This window comes from Stegastes partitus, unplaced genomic scaffold (genome assembly GCF_000690725.1).
Source record: "Stegastes partitus isolate 25-593 unplaced genomic scaffold, Stegastes_partitus-1.0.2 Scaffold1455, whole genome shotgun sequence".
NCBI lineage: Eukaryota > Metazoa > Chordata > Actinopteri > Pomacentridae > Stegastes > Stegastes partitus.
In genome coordinates this window covers 133349-155261 of record NW_007579186.1, presented here as the reverse complement: position 1 = coordinate 155261, position 21913 = coordinate 133349, and the positions used below count along the sequence as shown (strand labels likewise).

Genomic DNA, 21913 nt, shown 5'->3' with positions numbered 1-21913 from the left:
TACGTAGGTCCAGGAAGTAAGATAATCTGGACTAACGGTGGTTTTGGTGCACAAATATGTAACGGATGCAGATAATTATTGAACTAAACGATAAAACCGTTGCCACCTTTGCCAGACAGCAGCAGAAACGTCAGTCAGTCGACACATCACTCGAGTTTTGTTAAAGACTGATTAACTGTTTCGCTAAAGATGCTAGCTACGACGCTAGCCGCCGCTAGCTGGGAAACCACAGAGACGGATCACATCTTATAAAAGCAGCACATTGATCTGGAAAATCGAAATAAGATTGAGGAAACTGGCAGCAGAGGGAACCTGAGAGGGATTGTAATCGCTTACTTAGTGAGTTATTGTCATATTTTGAAGGATAAAGTGCCACAAACTTCAGCAGCATTTAAAAAAACAAAGTGATAAACGTTTCAAAATGGCTCTCAAACATGACTGTTAAACTATTTCTCACTCTGAGGCTTGTCGACTGGTACAAATTTAAATTTCAGATTCATCGACGAGGAAGTTTTCTCTCAGGATTACACCTAAAATACGTTAATGTCATGTTCACAGTAGCGCTTCAGCCAGATCAGAATTCAGAGTCGGGTAAATATTCCTTTTTGCGGAGGTAAAGTCTCACATTGCTGTGAACCACAATAAATGTCACAACGATGCAGCGATTTGACAGAAATTAGGCAACTGATGGTTAAAATTGTCATTATTTTTGTTTAAAGCAGCTGCAATTTATATTTTTATGATGTTTATTCATCAAATTACAATGTGAGAACAGTGATAAAAATCCTGTAAAGTCACAAACAAACTGATAATTATCTGTTTTTGTGAAATTTATGGTGCGCTTCATGTCACAGCTTCACCATTTTGGTTCACTGTCACGTTTCTGGGATTGTTTTAAGTAGAGAAGCTCTGAAAAGCAACTGCAAACTAGCAGCTAAACCCAACTGTAGAGCCAGAAAAATCGCTCAAATGTCAAAATAAAAGAGATGCAACTTTAAATAAATACAACAGTTCCTCTGTAATAAGCAACTGCTCACTAACAAGTAAGTTACATCAAATTAAAAGCTCTTTTTGTGTCCGAAAAGTTCAGATATTAAAAGTTTAAGCTGCTATTAAACACTTTTATGTGTAAAATGAGTGTTTTATTGTGAAAAATCCTGGAGTTAAGCACAACGTCAAGTCACTGGTTCCTGGTCGGAGTCGTTCAAACGTCTCCTGAAAAGACAGAAGCTGCAAAAATCTACAAATAATGAGAAACTCCACTGAACGAACAAGCTCACGTTCTACTGAGTGATAACTTGAACACATCCAGCTAGAAATGGGGCTGTTTGCATTAAATTAGAGACATTTTCATTAAAAACTTTTTGGCTTTTTTTGCTGAGATTTAAACACTGATATCAGCGGTTCTTCTGATTTCATCTCTGGTTTTCCAGTGACGTCTGTTCTCTGCTTCTGTCCACAAACACTCCCTCCAAAGTGATACGCGTCCAGCCGGAGGCGTCATCACACAAACCTTGTCCACCAGTAGGAAGAAACGTTAAGAAGTGAGTGTGTTTAAGAGTGTGAGTGTGAGCGGGACGGAGTGTGTGTGCGTCCATGTGCGAGCGGAGTGCCGGCGGGCTTTCTGTCTGGCTTACCGAAGATGTTGGTGGAGTGTCCCTTCTTGGCGAGGGGCTTCAGCTCGTTGTGACCCCAGCCGTACTGCCGGTAGCTGTCCCACGCATGCTTCATCATCTGCAGAAACAAAACGGCACGTCAGAGGAGGGGAGGCGCAACCAGGAGCCGCAGACGCTGCAGCTCACAGCGCCGCAAAACCACGATCGGGTCTGGATTCGGCTGCTGATGTGGTTTCGGTTGCAGCTGTTGTTGCAGGAATTAGTCGAGCTGTTACAGAAACCCGCAAATGGATTCAGCGCAGAACAGAAGTGAATAAAAGTAATGTGATCCAACATTTTCTAGCTTTTTTTTAAAGCATCAATGCCGGAAAAAGATGGAAAATTACATTAAAAAGAGCCACAGTGTTTATTCTAGAGTGGTTTGGCCAGAAAACCAAGTGAAAGAAATAAGAAATTCTCTGCATTAATGGTGGATTTGGTGAACAAACATACGAGGAATATAGATAGCTATTCAACGACAAAACGGAAACGCCAGTCAGTCTACGAATTATTCACATTTTGTTTAAACACGTGGTTTCGGTTGCAGCTGTTGTTGCAGGAATTAGTCGAGTTGTTACAGAAACCCGCAAATAAATTCAGTGAAGAACAGAAGTGTTTAAATCATCCAGATGAATGAAAACAACTGCATGTGATCCAACGTTTTCGAGCTTTTTTTTTGAAGCATCAATGCCGGAAAAAGATGGAAAATTACATTAAAAACACCCAGTGTGTGTTTCAGAGTGGTGCACTACCAGTAAACCAAGTATAGTTTGTGTTTAAATGACAAATCATCTGGATTTATGGTGGTTTTGGTGCAGAAATATACAAAGAATGTCGATAATTGTTCAACTAAATGATAAAAATGTTGCTGCCTTTGCTGGACGGCACCAGAAACGCCAGTCAGTGGACGAATTATTCACATTTTGTTTAAATGTGTGGTTTCGGTTGCAGCTGTTGTTGCAGGAATTAGTCGAGTTGTTACAGAAACCTGCAAATAAATTCAGTGAAGAACAGAAGTGATCAAATTATCAAGATGAATGAAAATAACTGCACGTTTCCAGATTTTCTATGTTGTCTGAGGCGTCATTGGGACTTCAGGTGGCACAAATGTTTTTTCTCTTTTGCTGAACTTCCATTTGTGAGGTTTTATAATATTTTATGGGTTCACTACGGCACAATGTACGTTCAGAGCGAGTTATTAACGTGGTGCCATATCTACATGGCTTTGTTGCTGCTTTACAGTATTCCTGGTTTCAGGACGCACTAAAAAATGAATAGACGTGGTGAAAAGAGGATATCGGCAAATCCAGGAGATGGTGACTTTTTAAAAAAATAGCATAGCAGTGAGATTTAGTAACTAGGTTCAGGAAATAACAGATTAACTGGATTTATGGTGGTTTTGGTGCGCAAATATACAAAGGCTGTAGATAACTGTTCAACTAAAGGATAAAAATGCCGCTGCCTTTGCTAGACGGCACCACAAACGTGTTTAAATGCACAAGACCGACTAACTTCAGATGCTAATGCGGTTTCGGTTGCAGCTGTTGTTGCTTGAATTAGTCGAGTTGTTACAGAAACGTGCAAATAAATGCAGTGTTCAAATCATCACCATGAATAAAAAATGACAGCATGTGGTCCCAGATTAAACACTCAGACACAATCCCAACGCGCTGCAGGTGAGCTCATCGGATATTAAAAAAAACAAATGTTTCGTTGAGCTCATTGATTTCTTTTCCATCTTAAATCAGTCTCCACACCAGAGCAGCAGCATTAATTAGTCGCTCAGCAGTTAATTGTTTGGTGGACACGTTCTACGTTGGTCACAGATAATCTGCATTCAGGCCTCTCATCCACTGATTCTTTTTTAAAAACTTCCTAAAACTCTGATTTATAGGAATCCATGTCGGCTTGTAAACATAAGACAACAATGGAGGATATATATATATATATATGTCTATAAACCGGTTTCTTTCCGTTACGGTAATTTAACTTTGCATTGATGCAAAAGCTTTTCAAATCTGCACAATCGACTAAATGACAGGGTTTTTTTTCAACATGTTACAGCTGGAAAAACACAATTCCAACTGGTTTTCTATCACACTGACATTTGCTCCTCTTCAAACACTATCTGTTGTAATTCATATTTCATCCACATTTGGGCCTCTCATCCACAGAGTTGTCCAAAAAAGCTTCCTAACACTTAGATTTATATGCGTCCTATTGGCTTGTAGACATGAAATAACAACAATGGCAGTTATATACGAGGATATATAGTAAGTTTACAACCTAACTTGGCATCTAAGAGGCTTCACCAGCGTGCAAAAGCTTCTGCATCTGCACTTCTAAAGTCTGCAGAATGGACAAACTCTCTTTTTTTCTTTTTTCAGTCACTTTGAGTTTTTGTTTGTGTGGACAGAGGGTGAAAGCATCCATATTAATGTGGTCAAGGCCTTAATATCTCGCCTCTAAAGGGTAAATCAGGGTGAAGAGTTGGGAAAATGCTTAGCACATTAAAAGAAAAAGCAAGATCGACGAAATGACAAACTGGAAAAACACTTCTATCACACCAACATTTGCTCCTCTTTAAACACTGTCTCTACACGTTGCACATATCTGTAACGAATACTGATATTAACATCTTCATCTACATTCAGGCCTCTCATCCACGGCTCTTTTCACAAGCTTTTTAAGACTCTGATTTCTATGCATCCATGCAGCCAACATGTGAGCTAACTGGAGGCAACAACATGGAAACATCCTGAGAACACCATCCCAGCTGTGGAGCACGGGGGTGGCAGCATCATGCTGTGGAGGGACTGGTGACCTTCACACAATAGATGGCATCATGAGGAAAGAACATGATGTGGAGGTATTGGAGCAACATCTCCAGACATCAGCAGGAAGTTACAGCTTGGACACTAATGGGTCTTCAGATGGACAATGACCCTCAGCATAGCGCCAGATTAGCTACAGAGAGGCTTCAGGACAACAGAGTCAGTGTTGTGGAGTGGACATCACAAAGCCCTGATCTCCATCCTGGAGAACATCAGTGGAGCAAGGAGACCAACAAACCTGACTCAGTTCCACCAGTTCTGTCAGGAGGAATGGACCAGAACTCATCAGACTGTTGTGAGAAGCTTGTGGAAGGAAACCCAGAACGTTTGACCCAAGTCATAGAGTTTAAAGGCAACGCTAGCAGATACTGAGGAGATGGATGGAAACTTCTGACTCTGAAGAAAGTCATAGAACATTCTCTAGTTCTCTAATTTAGTCTAGTTTAACATCAAGGCCTTCATATTTTGCCTCTAAAGGGTCCATCATGGTGAAGAGTTAAGAAAATGCTTTGCAAGTTCCTAGAAAAAACAAACTACTTTGAAGGATGTTTTGTTCACATGATGACACACACACGCGTGTACACAACAGCATGTTACTGTTTGATAAAAACATGCAGCGAGCCGGTTCACCATCGTACCAACATCTGCTGCCGTCTTTACGTTGCCGACCCTCCTTCTACATGTAGACGTTTGTCTAGCAGATAGAAACAAAATAAGACTGTATTCTCCGCGTGACCTTTGAAAGGCGGCTGCGAGAGCCGAGCTCCGGGAGGAAGGAGGATAAAAAAGAGCAGGAGATTGTGAGATGAGCCCTGACACGGAGGCTGATGCTGAGAAGAGGCGCTCCGGGGCAAACAGAGAAGATGACGGGGAAGGAATAGAGAATAGAGCCGGCTTTTACTGAAGCGCCGCCGCTCGCTTTCAATTTCAAAAACCCCCCCTTTTTGTTTTTTCCTGCCTCCACAGCCCCTCGCTCGAGTGGCACCGACAACCTGAGGAAAGCACATTTCGCGTCTATGTGGTCGCGTCAGTCATCGTGTGGTCGTGTGGATGCATGTCGACTCGGCTCTCGACCTGGCAGCGATTCCTATCTGCCCATCTGCCGGCCTCTCGTCTGTCTCTGCGTGGCTCAACCTTATCATATCATTTCACTGATGATCTTGATGTTGACAAAGCGACCGAGTTGTCGTCGGCGATGACATCGGACCAGCACAGTCGTTCATACTGAGATCACTTTGGCTTTTTTTCTGGGTGATTTCTGCACTTTCGCTTTTTGAAAACAGTACGAAAGCAACGAGTGACCATTTGTAAACAGTACTTCCCAAAAGTGGCAAAAATAACAGAAAAACTACTTAAAATACTACATTTTCTCAGTGTATATGAGGATGTCTCCTTTTTAATTTAGTATACAACATTACTGTCGTATAACTGTGACATTCTTGTAACTGTGGTTAGAGTTAGAGAAAAAATAAACTAAATGCTCCCAAAACTGGGAAAAATAGTGACTCTACATACTGTAGACATTTGACTACCTACATTTTTAGAACTTTCAGAAACGACATGTTTTTCCATCTGCACATCAACTCCAGAAAGATGTTCCACCATCAGATGTAGAAAGATGTTCCACCATCAGCTGTAGAAAGATGTTCCACCATCATGTAGAAAGATGTTCCACTATGCTGGATGTATCTCCAACAACTGGTTCCTCTGTTCTCTGGTTCTGAGCTATGCTGCATTTATTTCATTGCCCAGTAAGTTTTATTTTGCTTTCAATCTCTTTAATTCGTCTCCTCTCTGATCTGCGTAATCTCTGCCTGCAGTTCAGCCGAATGCTCCCTTGTGACTTTTCAGCTGGGCCTAGAAGCGTATAATTTCTTTGTTTTGTGTGTTTTTACACAAATCTGGCACAAACAATTAATTTTTGGCATTTTTTTTCAGCTGAGACATCTAGAATGAAGTGATTTTAAATAAATTTCATGATGTTAATTTTGGATTTGATTATTTTTCTGGCTTTCAAAGCAACTGGTGGGTTTTGGGGTTTAAGGCTTAAATTTAGTAATAAATTAATAGACTCACAAAAAGGCTTTGCACAACACTTCTACATTTTTTATGAACTGACACCCGCACCATTTATGAACTCCGTCAACCGCACCATTAGGTCGACGAGTTACACTGGAATTAATTACAACCCCTAATGAAAACAGGCTAAACTAATTTGACATAATATGCATTTGTGCACAAAACAATATTAGCTTTAATCAAACTGCTGCCACATGAACTGAATGTACGAGCACTTGTTTATTGCAGGTTTTGCAGCAGAGGGTCTTTTTGTATCGGCATTCGTGGGGGAAAAAAAAGTGTCCAACCTTTTTTCGATTTGGAATGAACCATACACAAACTTTCAAACCCTTTATCTGGTCTTGTGCAGCTTTTTTTGAACTGTTGTTCAATCTCCAACAGCTCAGGATGAAAGAAAACCTGCGACAGTCGACACTATAACCCACCAGGAAGTAACCCGGTGTCGGTCTATGTGCTGGTCGGCCTCCTCGTTCCTCTCCTCATGCCATTTCCCTGCCTGAGTAACTGCCTGCTTCATGCCACCGTTCGGGGATGGGCATCCAGAGCCTCTTCCAACTTTCTCTCTCCTTGGAGCAGGCAGGCAGCCAAGCTAATAAAGACAAGGGCCAGGAGTTTCATTGTGTTCTTGGCCTCGCGGCTTTCCATGACGCACCGCATGCACGCACCGAGGATTATAAATCAAATTAATACACACCGTGACATGGACACTGCTTGCGTTGGCTGACTCCCCCCCTGATACGTGTTGATTGGACGCTTCATCAAATTTTGATTGGCCCATATGCCAAGGACAAGCGCTACACCGCGAGGCGCTCCGCGATGTTGACAAACTGCTTATTTAAAGGACCTTGGAATACTAATTGGGCATTAAGCCGCAAAATTCTGTGATTGATTCCGACAGCTACCGCTTTGCCATCGCAGCATCTTGGGAGCCACGTGGAAAAGGATTGGGGGGGAAAAGCTGGTTTGCATCGGCCCAAGTGGCTGGTTTATTCTGTAATTAGAGCAGAACCACGTCGACAGGAAGAGGCACAGAACCAAACAGGAACATTAAAGCTGCATCAGTCTGTATTTCTATCAAATCGAGCCGAACATCGTCACAAAAAATGTTGACAGGAATGAGAAGAATTTAATTTTTTAACCAGTTTTGTTCATTTGCTTTTGATTTACTCCAGAATAATTCACACTTCTGTTACTTAACTGGTCAGAAAAATGAGATTTCTATCACAGAACGCAACACAAACTCTCTTTACGCACACTAATCATCTTTACTGTCAAGCTTAGTCGCCCCCAAGAGGCCCATTCTGAGGCAGAACGAAAACCCCCGAGTGCCAAAGACATTATGACCCAGCTGTGATTAATCCCACCGGTTTGGTTTTACATCATATTATACGACTCTTTTAAAATCATCTACCTTCCTTGAGGTACCATTCACGTGTCAGGGTTACTTTTGGTAGAAATAAGGGAACAATTCACGGCTCAACTTGTGCAAAAGAATTTCTGAAGACTGGTTTCACTCAACAGCTTTGATTGTGGCTCAAATGTTTAGAGGTCAGGTCAGACTTTTTTTTTTTAATCCTTTACTGGACAACATGTTTATTTCTTTGTCAAGAACCGCCTCACAAATGTCCTACACGACTCAAAAAGCACAACAGAATCGTCTTGAGGAAAGCTTTCTCGCTTTAAACGTCTTCCAAGCCGGCGAGGAAAAACACGGCAGCCGCCACCGACTCCGGTTTCATACGACAGAATATCAAACGCCGTCTTCAAGCTGAAACGAATACGAATCACTCGCCCCGAGCAAAAAAGGTATCCGCAGTTGTTCCAGCCACATCGAGTCAAAGGTTCCCATCCGATATCCCTCGACTTCCCTCTGCTTCACCACCGCGCCCCCCGCCGAGCTTCAGCTGGTGGTTCGACTGTCAGTGGGTTCCTTCCCTGATTTACTGTATGTGGGAGATCACCGGAGACCAACGGCAGCTCGTGATGCAGGAAGAAGAGAGTCTGTTGAACCCCGACACACAAACACAGGCTGTTCTGTTGCGTCTCCGGTGTGGCAGCTGCTCGCTTCATTCACCGTGATCCTCCACAAACACACGACACACGATTCTCCGCTACTCGCATCTCTTCATTAGCTTCTTTTTCATTATTCTGTCGAGTAAAATACCTGTTTTTGACTCCAAAGCCCAACCTAAACAATCTGCAGATGCATGTGCTCCTATACTGTCAACAAACAGGCAGCCTGGGTCCTTTAATTGAGTTTATGATGGCGTCTTGCCTTTACGAAAACTTAGATGAATGTTTTCGTGAGTCTAACTCAGGGGAGTCCTGCCTCATCAGCACCCGTCCTGATTCTTTGTCCGAGCAGCGCCCGAGGCACAAACTACTTCAGAAATAAACAGCGTTAACTTTGTCGAAACGCCGTCAAATGTGGTTTTTGTGTCGCTTGTTCTCTGCAGCAGACAGAAAAGTTGAAACGCAAGGAGGAAAAGTTTTAGAAATGAAGGGAAAAGATTAAAATAAGAAAGAAAGTGTGTGAAACAGGTTAAAGAACAGAACGCTCTAAATAACGGAGGGTATTATTTTTATTTTTTGACCACTGGAAGAGACAAACAAGCGAGAATATGTATCTTTATAATAAGTAAAACAGACCAACACTGTCTGTTCTTTTATATATGATTCATGCTTTTTTCTGTGGCAGCTGCTTGTGAGGCTGGAACATTATAATCCCTCACAAATATATAACACGTACCTCTCTACTGATCACATCTTCTCAGTACCTTTACATATCTGTTATTCAGTCAAATACCTGCTGACACGACGTCAAATGTAAGTTTTTGTCGCCACGTTTTGCCGAAAAATTGAAACCGTGAGATGATGCAAGGAGGAAAAGTTTTAGAAATGAAGGGTTTGAAATGGGTTAAAATAAGAAAGAAAACATGTGGAATATTTTAGAGCAGGCTAAAGATGCTTCAGCTAAATGCTACATGATGGTTTATTCTGAATACTGGATGGTACTTTTTTATTTTTTGACCACCACAAGAGAAAAACAAGCGAGAATATGTATTCTTCTGACTGTCTGCTCTCTGTATGACTCATGACTTCCCTTCCTATGAACATGTTTCCTTAAATTCACGAACATCTTTTGAATGTGCAGGATGAAGAACGCGTTAGCCGAAGCTAGCCTCAGAGACAGACACAATCTCATGGCTGTTTTCATGACTTATGTTCATTTTTATTCCAGGGTCAGGGCATTTACAACGTCTGGAGGTGATCCTACAGCTGTTTCAATTGGACCCGACAATCACATCCGGTACCAGCGTCTGAGGACTCAATAAACCGGGCCTGGTCTTACTCAGTACCCGGGAGGATTGGGGGAAACTGTCGATGTTTATTATTGCTGCTACTTCTGCGGCTTATATCCTCCACGTTTCCACCGTAAACTTATTAATCAGGCAACATTATACACTGGAGCTCGCTGTGGAAGGCGCTGGCGGCCCAGGAGTGGCCCGGTGTTATTAAGGTCAGAGTCTGAGGGAGATTAAAAACCTCTCCTCCCTCCTCCCGCCCGCCCGCCATCAACTGATGAGCTCCAGAGTGGAAAGTGAAGTCTCCAATATGGTGCCGGGGCTGGTTTTTGTTTTTTTGGGGGGCAAAGCAGCGGCGTTTCTCGTTTGATTAATTTATTCGACCTGCCCTCGAAAAAGACTTGTTTGTGTTCCGGAGGTTCAGAAACGTCTGAAAGGAGTTAAAGGTGCAGACTGAACTTTGACACGTGTGCTTTTATTATGTTCAAGAATCTACAATCGAAATTCTGAACTAGTGCAAAGGACGTTCTTGCATACTTTATTTGGTTTATGTTTCCAGCATGACTTAAAATTCCCTAAAATTATTCAAAACTTCCCCAAAGTGACTCAGATTTTTTTCAAAAGAATGGTCCAAAATGACTTAAAACTTCAAAAAGTGGCTCCAAATGTTTCCAAAGTGACTCAGAATTCTCTGAATTCTGTAAAACACAAACAGGACAAGTTCAATTTGGACTTTTTGCTCTGTCTATGTGGGATCGACTGACAAAAATGTCTCCAGCATACCTTCAAATTACACCAAATGAGTTAAAATTTTCTAAAATGACTGAAAACTTCTTTAAAGCGACTTTAGATTTTTTTCAAAACGGTTGAACAATTTGTCCAAAATGGCTTCAAATCTGACAAAAATGACTCAAATTGTTTCCAAAGTCATTCAAAAGTCTCCAAAATGATTAAACACTTTCCCAAAGTGGTTCAAAAAAATCTTCAAAACAGTTAAAGACATTCTCTAAAATGACTTAAAATTCTCTAAAATGATTCTAAATTTCTCCAAAGCGACTCAAGATTTTTTTTTTTCAAAACGGCTCAAGAATGGTCCAAAATGACTTAAAACTTGACAAAAAGTGACTCCAGACGTTTCCAAAGTAAAATAGGAACTGGAGTGATTAAATCAGGACGCTCTGCTCTGTTTGTGTGGAATCGACCGACAAAAATGTTTCCAAAGTGACTTCATATCAGACGAAATTGCCAAAAATTCTCTAAAATGACTCTAAACTTCTCCAAAGCGACTCAGGATTATTTTTCAAAACGGAAACAGACTCTGTTTCAGGTTAATTTAGCCGTTAGCGTAGCATTAGCCACTGTGAGAGGAGCTAACTTCCTGGTTTGTGTTTCTTGTTCAGCTTTTTTTTTTGACAATTTCTCTTTGAAAAACATTTCTGAGACCAAAGACGGAGAGAGGAGGCTGCATCAGAACCAAAGTACAGCATCTAATTTATTAATAAAAATACAGATAATCAGACAAATGTTAAACATCGGCCACGACAACCAACCAACAGTCGGTTTATCCATAATTCCTACTCTATATACAACCATATAAATCGACTTTTCCGACTTGGCCTCTGAGTTCATGTCAAAACCAGCGTACTGGAAGCTGCGACCTTCACAGGCTGCTCCAGAACACAACCTGCCCTCGGCCGCCTCCTCCCCAGAGGACCGACAGCGGCGATTCCGGCGCCGTTATCCTTCATGTTTCACGCAAACACAATTACGACGTGCGGACGCGGATAACCACGGGGCACAGAAATATTCATAAATCCCTTTTTCTAGCCAGCAGCTGCAACCAAGGCCGCCACTTCTGCAATTATTTGAAGGAGAGAAAAAAAAAAAGTAAAAAAAAAAAAAGCCAGCTTAGCTCCCCACAGAAGCAGGACACAATGACAAGCTTCTGGAGGTTTGGGGAGCTGAGCTGGAGTTATGTGCTGCCCGGTGACCTCCAGAGTCAGTTTGACTGATTTAGAGCAGCCGTCCGCCTGCCCTCATCTCTCTCATCTCCTTCCAGCTCGGCCCCCGTGGAGGTTTTCCCATCCGGGCTTAGCGGAGGGCCTTACAGAAGATGCACGAGGGTGGCGAGACTGTGACATCTGAATTGCTTCTCGCAGTAAATACATTCATGGCACTTAAGCGGAGGGTGGCAATAAATTCTCCATGAAATTGAGGCAGTAAAAGAGTCGAGATAGGCTGTTTTTAAATGGGCTCTCCAGCTAAGCGCTCAGAACGGTGGGGGGCTCACAATATGGTTAAGCCAGCGCAAACGACTCCCGTCAATTCTGCCAATTCCTCAATCAGCAGCGGCTGTTTCTCCAGAAGACAATGAGCAGCTCCATGAAGCCACTTTTAGCTAATTCTTTATCGATCCAGCTGACGTAATTGTTATTTCACATTTCTTAACATGTCTGGAGGTCAGAGTGCAGCATCCCAGACAGAGCTGAGGGCTCTGCTCAAGGGCACAGCCGTCTCAGTGTGGCTGGGACTTGAACCTCCAACCAGTCAACACATAAAACCTTCAGCTGGAGCTGTTCAAGCATCCTGTAGTGGGGTGGGCACCAAGGCAATGTGTTAGACGATGTGGTTTAAGACTTTTGGATAAGCCAAGAACTTCTAAAAAATGCAATTATAACCCAATTTAACTTTTTTTTAAAAAGACTTTAAAATAAGCAGGGAAGCAGAAGAGAACTAAAATAAACAAAAACACAAATATAAGAAGTTAAAAACATATAGAATAAATATGACAAAGCACTACAAAATACACAATCAGACTCATAAGAACCTCACCATTAATCCAAAATGACTAAAACATGTCCAAATTCGTAAAAATTTGTCTAAAAAAGATGAAAAAACATAATGCTAAATTTATAGACTTGCTCAAAATTTGCCCAAAATGAGTGATTCTTTCCCAAAGTGACACAAATCTTATCAAAACTCACACATATTAGAAAATTGTCTAAAAGGACTCAAAGTTTGTCCAACATAATGCAAAATCTGTAAAGATTCACTCGAAATCAGTCCAAAATGACAAAAATTTTCCCAGAATGCTACAAATCTTGTAAAAACAAATCATATGTTGTCGTCCAAAATGACTAAAACGAGTCCGAAATGACTCAAAGTATGTCCAAAATAATGCAAAATATGTAAAGACTTGATCAAAATCTGTGCACAATAATTTTTTCCCAAAATTCTAAATAAAAAAATGTATAGAATGACTAAAAATGTGTCAAAAATGACCATAATTCTCCTAAAATGACAAAAATCTTAGCGAAAAAAATACGTTTTTGTCCAAAGTGACTAAAAATTGTCAAAAATGACTCAAAGCCTGTCCAACATAATGCAGAGTTTGTGCAAAATTACTCACAATTAATCTAAATTTACTCCAAATCAGTTTCCCTGATGTGACATCGGTTTAACCAACAGACAGAATGTTCACATTAAACCAATGAACAGATGAATTTATTGATGTATTTATGATAATTCATCCTTAACATATGAATGATCCCACGTTTCCTGCAGCGTGGATCCTGCTGCACCGTCCTCATAGTTCCTTCATCATTCTCACCAGAGGAGATCTTTCAGCATCACTGCTTTGTTGTTCATTTTAAAAAAGGAAAAGAAAGAGAAAAAGAAAAAGGAAATGTGTTGTGTGAGAAAGCGCCGGGCACGGTAACTGCTGAGTCATCGACCTGCTCCATTTAAAGGTGCAGTGTGTGGTTCTGATCCAACACACTCTGGGACACTCTCGTCTGAGCTCTTCTGTTCTGTGTGCTGCGTTCATCTCCGGCTCCGGAGATGGATTACACGCCGCACATCTGTATTCCAGAGAGTCCCATGCTCGTGCAACTGGGTGCTCGTGCACGTGGGTGCTCGTGCACGGATCAGAGACGGTAACGCTGACACATGCAAGTAAACACACTCGCCGGCTAAACGTCAACAACCTGTGCAGAGCGGCAGCGTCCACCTATAGACGCTCAGTTCATCATCTGCACTCCAGCCAGAAGCCAGGAGCTCCGTCCACGAACACACCAGTCCAGCACTTAGCTGATGGCTCCCATCCCTGTTCTGTAGAATATTGATTGTTTTAACTCTGGCACGACGAGCCCGACCGGCACCGCCACAAAGCGCTGACAACGTGAAGCACCGCCGTAAAGCATCGCACGCTAAATGTTTATGTTGGCAAATAAATCACATGATCTGTAGAGAAGGCTTCACAGAAAACTACACATTTCAACGCTTTTAACCTAAAAGTTAGTTTGGTGTTGAAATACTTATTAATATCTAAACATGATCGTAAAAATGTATGTTAAAAAAAACACAAGAGATCAGGTTTTCTGTCAGCGGTTTTCTCTACAAATCAACCAAACTTCTGCTGCTCTTCACTAGAAACGATTCTGGTTTAACAATCCAACGCTTCAACCTGCTGCACCCCAAAACCCACCGATGGGTTGAAAAGGCATTCAGTTCTTTAAAAAATTTGGCAAAATTACATAATTCATCAGTCAGAAACTTTCAAAACAGAAAGAATAGTCACGTTTTTACCCTCAGAAAGTCTCCAACATGCCGTCCTGACCAAAGAAATCTAAATCAATCAACTTTATTCTACGTATCTCATTTTAAAATTAGCACAATTTAGTATTTTACAACCACAATCTATAAAAAAAATAAAACTAATTCTGAAGTCTCCTGTTAGTGACTCAGCAGTTAGAGTCACATGAGAAGAATTCACACATGTTCAGGTTGAACTGAGCTGAACTGCAGGAACTCTGCAGATATGAGACGAAAACAACTTTAATGTAGTAAAAAAAAAAGCACCACAGCATGCAGAAGCTGTTTGTGTTGTTGTTGTTGTTGGTAACACCAGCGGACACCTGCTGCTCTACATGTTGATTCACGTTTTTTAAGTTTTTGCATAAAGAAAGTCTTTTTTCCTGTTTCTACGGTTGGTTTATCACTTTGTCATATCATATAGAAGACATGTTTAGCTCCTGCCTACTTCTAACCGGGTTGTGGAGTGAAAAATGAGCCCACAGGGATTGAAAAACAAACAAACAACACCCCAAACCTGCCTGAGGTACAGGGGGTTGATGGAGGGGCTAAAGAGCACTGCCAGTAAATTTAAAAAGGTGAACTGGATTTAAATAAAACATACAACAAGAGTGTAATTGCAAACTCAAATGCAGCACAAATTTTCTAAAATGGGGACTTTAATCATTCAGTATCTGGAAGCCAAGGTTATAAGTGAAAATGTAATTCAATAATCACAAAACCAAGCCGATTTTTATCCTCACTAAGTTTAAAAAGCTGCGACCGAAGCCGTAACGGCCTCATAATGAAACGCTCGGAGTGACGGGTGAGTGGAAACTTTTAATTGTGAGTCAGAGAGCTCCGAGTGTTGTGTTTGGATCGGCTCTGATTGCAGCCGCCTCCAGAGCGGGGCAGAAAACAGTCGGTCTGATCCACGGTTCTGATTGCTGATGGAGGTTTGTGGGTGTTTGAGGAGTCACAAACCGTTTTAAATTAATTCCATTTAAACAGCAACAAATCACAAAACACTCATCAAACGACAGACTTTGAATTGACTTGATGGAGTTTACGCATTTATTACTCTCCTTACAATGAACTTCATTTATTTTATTTCTGTATTTACTGAACTATTTACATACTTTTGGTCTATTTGATGTATTGTTCTTTATTTGTTTAATTTTTTTAAATTACTTTTTTATTTTAATTTTTTAAATAATCTTCTTCGTCTGCTTTGATGAATTGCTTCTATTTTGCCCTCAACCTCTGCATGTTTTAATAATAGATATTTATATGCATTTAATTATTTATCTTTTTTTAAAAATGTGTTTAATTCTGTTTAATTTACTTTATTTTATATTTTATTTTACTTTATTTATTTATTTAATTTATTTATTTATTTTATAGTTTATTTTATTTTGTTTCATCTGGTGTTGCCTCATTTCCTCAATCCCTGTTGTTTTTTGTTTGTTTGTTTGTTTGTTTTTTGGTCTTTCATTTATAACATGATGCCTTTGCTTGTTTTATTGTGTCACATCTCATCTGTATGAAAAACGCTGCATAAATAAAGTGTGATTGATTGATTGATGGAGCTGAAGATCTTTTTACTAATAAGGCCCATAATTTATAGACAGAAGCCCAGAACTCTTCCATCTCTTCCATCTCGCTCTTTGGCCAATTCAGCAAATTCACAAAAGTCACAAAAGTTTCTGAAAGACAAACGATTTCTGTTTTGCTCTTAAGGATAAAAAGAAGATCTATGATGCTCTTTCATACAAGTTCCTTCTTTCTCATTGTCCATTTCACACAGTTAATGAAGGTAAAAGCTGCTCATCCTGTTAATTCATGACGTACAGACAAACATAATCACACTGCACTGACATCCTCGGTTCCATTTGGACTTTCTGTTGCGCTGGAGGCTGGACGAGAGGCCGACGTGGAGACAGAGCTGTAGCACTGTGACAGCAGCAGCAGCCCAGAGGGACAGAAAACAGTCGTAGAGTGAGTTTGTCCTGCGTCAGCTTCAATGTCGGCCTCCCTCCATCACCTGAGCTCTAATTGGTGAGGCTCATTACAGCTGTCCAGTAGTTAAAGCCATGGAGATGCTTTGAGTCCACCACTTCAGTAAAGGACAGTTAAACGCTGCACTTCTACCAGACATCAGTTCTCAGCACAAACAACTGACACATACACTGTAGAGTATGAACAAAACTTTACTTGCATGTTCTGGCATGTACCTCCTGAGAATGATCATTTGAAGATCCAATATGGTGACGATTCACTTTAATTGGCTTCTGCATGTTTCATAAAGTCAAAGGAAAAGTGAAAATGTGAAGATGCTCACTGCCACCCACCTTCAAACCAGTAAGAATTATAAACTAGATTAGTAGTTGTCAATCTATACATGAGCCCATTTCTGCCCGCTCACGCCAGACTTGTTTACTTGTGTCAGGAAAGACTAAATCACACCAAATGTTCTGCTGTTGGCTCCAAGAGTGAACACGAGAGTCTTCATGCACCCCCAGCGTCTGAGGACCTGAACATCCAGTGGATTATTTCTACTTTTGACGACAACGTCACCTCAATAATACAAAAATCATTAGCGGTAGCACATTGTGCAGCTAAAGTGGCTAGCGCTGCCGTTAGCTATGGCCACAGGACAACGATCTATTGAAAGTAAAACGCCTGTACACGTCGTCTGTTGTGTCTAACTGCAACCTAAATACAACCAACATCTGTTAGCTTCTCTCCTGCTCTCTGTATTTTAAAACAGACAAATTCCTAAATAAGCCCTTCTCATTTTCACATAATTCTGTGTCCGATATGAAGACGCTTACAGCTGAAATCGCTCTCATGCTTATTAGGCTTGATGGCCGCCCAGCTTTACAAACCAGCAAAACTTTTAAACTAGGTAACCCGTAGTCGTCAACCTATAAATTAGCATATTTCTGGCCCTCAGCTCAGGTTTATGTACTTTTTAGAGCTGCTTCTGCTAACTCCAAAACATCTCAGTCAAGAGTAAATCATACCAAATGTTCTGCTGTTGGCTGCAAGAGTGAACATGAGAGTCTTCATGCACTGCCAGCATCTTGTATGTTTGATGGCAATCTCATCAGTGGCAGCACACTGTACAGCAAACAAAGCTAGCATAACCACTAGCTAATGCCTACAGGTTCTCTGCTGAAGTCTGTAAGCGTTAAGGTCGTTTTGAAACCAACAAAAAGTTTTTCGTGGTGTTTCAACGCCATCCCTTGTGCTTAGCTGCAACCTAAACACGGCCGATGTCAGTTCTTTACACCTGTTAGCTTCTCTCCTGCTCTCTGTGCTCACATGTACTGCATTTTAACAGCAAAATTCACGATTCTCATTTACAGATTTTTCTCTTTCAGTTGTCAGACAGCAGAACAAGTATGAAATAGTGGCTAGAATGCAGTCCATTAAGACTACATGGTAACCAGCCTTCACCTCAGAACCATTTTCAAGCTGCAGCGCTGCATAACAATCGATTTTATGACCACAACACTGTCGGGCAAACTCAAACCACACACAGAAGGTAAATACAGCTGCTGCGATATTTACATCTGCACTGAGGGGATAAAACCAGAGGTGGCACCAAGTCAGGATCAAATGAACATAAAAATTCCGAGAGACTTTCATTAATTTGCTGAAAAGTGAACACAACATGAGCCCTTTAATATTTCAGCGGTTGAGAGTTTTGCCAAAGACAGAAGGCTCAGTGAGGACGTCATGTTCACACGTCTTACGAGGGGTATTGATGCTGAAGAGGCGACTGCATTATAGCTCCTCATTACGGCTAAAAGTGTGAGCAACAATAACCCCCCTAATGGAGCGGAAACGCAATTGAACCGAGGAAGGGCGCTCGACGTGACGTACACTTCAACACAACATATCAAGCAACTTCCAATAAGCCACGTCATCACTGTTTCAAAAGGTGTCGACTGAAATTCACTTTAAGGTTCAAACTGTGTGAACTGTGTCTAAAGCCAAAATGACGGGAACTTGACTCGGGCTGCGACAAAATATTCTCGTAACCCTAGATTCATCAAGTAACTGAGAAAGTGTCTGAAAGGAAATACTACGAGAAGAGCTGAGGAAGGAAAGAGGAGAACTTCATCTGAGGCCAGGTCATGGAGAGAAACGGGATTTGATGAACCACCGAATGACAACCTCGGTTATACACCGAAAAAAGGAAATTAAACAGGAGCAAAAGGGAAGAAAACTATACATGCTTGTTTTCTAATGTTTTTTATCGAATGTTCTTTATTGAGCAACAAAAAAAGGAAAAGTGAGTTTGAAGTAGTTCAACAGAGAGCAGAACCGTGATGATACATGGGTTCATTTGTTTCTCAAAGTTTCATAAAGTACGACGACTTTGTGCCAATGGGTTTGAGGGATCTGTGGAATTTCTCTGTTTCGCTCCTTCTTCCGGCACTTTATTCTCTCACAACTTTTGCCCAATATGTCTTTGGTGAAAGCACATCCATCTCTGGACGGTCAAGGAAGCTGAAAGAAATATTGCTCTGAATTCTTCTGGTCACTGCCGATGTGGTTTATTGTTGTAACACGTCGAGTAATAACTGAAAGCTTGTAGTTATTCCAGCTCAGGAGAGTGAAGGTATGATTCAGAATGGTCGCCCCAACTGTTGTGTTGTCATTCTACAAATTTGAACAACTTGTATTATCTATTTTTGTTGTGTTTAGTATTTAAAGTGATTTGTTAGCCAGTGACAAATACAGGCTGCTTATTGGGTTTAATTTCGATGTAATTGCAATCAAAGGCGGCGTTTCAACCATTTTGCTGCAGGTGTTAATCTTAGTGGCAAGATCCAGGATTATATTTAAAAGCTGAGGCCAACGTTTATATAAACCTGGATGACTACAGCCCCCAAAAATAGTTCATAAAAATCATAATTTGTACTTGAGACAATCAACTTTTGATCTAGTTTCCAGACAAAACAAGGTTCAAAAGCAGTTTAAATGAGTTCAAACTACACTCCTTTACCTATAACAGGTGGCAGAAGCCCACTGTGACCTGAAAAACTGGTGGTATTTTGCTTTTTTGTTGAATATAAATGTGCTATCTAGCCAACAACAAAGATAAACTCCATGGATACAAGACTGTCTTTCTGGAAATTAGGTTTTTAAAAGTCCAGGTCGTCCAACATTTAAGGACTCGACGGTTACATGTTGTCAGATATTCGTTGTAACTTGAGAGATTTCAACTGTACAGTGCTGGTCGGGTGTTTTATTAGCCTAGAAAAACCAGACGAGGCCAGACGGATGTAAGTTTCACTGAAGCATACATCCCATCTCCTCAGCTGTAGAGCATAACACCTATTTATTGCATCCAGGTAAGTTCTCGCCGTCTGAAACCAGACCGGTGTTGGTGCGTTTATCGCAGCTACAATCTACGTTCAGCTCTGAAACCATTTCCATACTCTTGTTTGAACTCCTCACTGCACAAACGTGCATCACAACAAAGAGCGACGCCGCGGCTTTGAAATGATGAAGACACATCAAACACTCTGACTTCTCATTTCAATAACTCAAAAAAAAGGCATTTTCATTTCACCACATATCAAAAGAAGCAGCAGGACGTCACCTCTCTGATGATACCAGTCGACTCTCTGCGGGACCAAGTGTTGTCGAGCAATCTGGTTTTGAAATTACCGAATATTTCTGCACTGACTTCAACACGAGGCTCCTACTTTGTATGAAAAACAAAATCCCGCGTTGACTTTTCGTTGAGATATTACGAAAGTAGCCGTCAAAAGCACGTAAATGTGAATTTTTCTGTATTTCATGTCGTCACAAGATTAAAACTAATCCAACGGGACAGAGTAAAGGAGTGAATTCATTTTTTCGAGAAGGTGTTCGCAAAGACCTTCTTTGGTTTTATTTTGTATTTATTCACATTTTTGTATGTATTTATTCATTACATCGTCCACCCCTACGCCGACATATGGAAGCGCACATATCACATGGGTTTAATTTCATACTGAGGAGGCGGCTTGTCAGATGCCACCTTGATGCCACATGCCGCCACATGGTCGCACAACATACACACACAAACGGATGACACTGGTCGTGTTCAGATGCAGCCAACCATCTTGCCACAGGTCCTTTTTCCACTGACGTGCTGCTGTAACGATGCAAATTTCCCCACTGTGGGACAAATAAAGGCTCAGCGAATATGATCCTCACATGTATGAATCAAGGTGAACATTCCCAGAGGTGAGCGTTCACGTCGCTTCCTGTTTGCCAGGTTTTACGACCTTTCCCATTAAACTCAGACAACATACTGCAGATGAGAAACGCTCGTTGTTCGGCGCGAATCAATACAGAAACCTTCACGAAAACACACGATTTCATGAGCCTGGTGGGGTCCGCCGAATGATGGAGGAGGCCAGGTTGAAAGCGAGGCAGGATTTACCGGTAAAGGAAGAGATAGCGAGCTGAAAACAAGGACGATAATTGAAAAGGACGATAAGAAGGAGAGAAACGGTTAATTACAGAGATAGCAGGGAAAAGCTGGAGCGAGTGGGGAGAATGGGAAAGAGACGGAGTGCCACGGAGTGATGAAAGCCGAGCTGCAGCCGAGGCCGGAGGCTACAAACGCACACTTACAGTAGAAAGCCGGTGAGCAGCGAACACACGAGGCCGGCTGCCAAACGCCGCTGGTCGGTGAGGAAGCTCCACGGAGGAGGAGGAGGAGGAAGAGGAGCACAAAGGATGGAGGAGGGGACGCTCGTCGCCTCCTCTGCAGAGATTCCACGTCTCCATCAGAAGCCTCTTTATGGACCGATACATCTGGATAGCGGCGCCTTTTAGATTGCACTTAAAGAGGACTGCTTTGGCCATCGATTTATCTGGGCTTTACAGCCACCAGTCTACGGCTCTGCAGGGAAACTCGTCGTCCATCCAACGGCGGCCACAAATCTCTAATCGTTTGCTTTTCACTCTGCAGTCACAGCTGAGCGAGCGGCGAGCCAAGTCGGCCCCTCGAACGATGAGCCGCCTCCCGACGAGCCAGAGCGGGCCGCCAGGCCAGGATCTGAGTGACTCCTGTTTTCAAGTCTGCAGTCAGCGTGCGTTGTAATTACCAGTAATCGCCTGTCAGTTCTGCATAACCGTCCTGCAAAGAGCACGAAAGACTACAGCGGCTGCAGGGTTGACAACGGTCCATGCAAGTCCATATGAAACACAGAGGTGGCGTTTTTAATTAACATTCTGTTCTGGAATCTGCTCCTCTACTGTTGTGTGTGGATTCTCTTCTATAGCTGAGCTTCTATGATGGTTTTTTTTAAAGTGCATTTTAAGGTGGGGGCAGCAGGGTGAGGCAGTTGGTTAGCTCCATGTTCTCCCCGTGCAGCGTGGGTTCTCTCCGGGTTCTCCGGCTTCCTCCCACACTCCAAAAACATGTTGAGGTTAATTGGTGATTGTAAATTGT

The 21913-nt window shown here is 41.7% G+C and overlaps 1 protein-coding gene across 1 annotated transcript in view; it reads right to left on the bottom strand.

Moving 5' to 3' along the window:
- Positions 1–21913, bottom strand: part of LOC103370632 (mannosyl-oligosaccharide 1,2-alpha-mannosidase IB-like) — a gene marked incomplete at its 3' end in the record, with an annotated part of 99426 nt that overhangs the window by 42225 nt on the left and 35288 nt on the right. The window contains exon 4 of the mRNA XM_008299752.1: positions 1638–1734. Coding sequence (XP_008297974.1) covers positions 1638–1734 — 97 coding nt within the window. The remainder of the gene's footprint in view (positions 1–1637; positions 1735–21913) is intronic.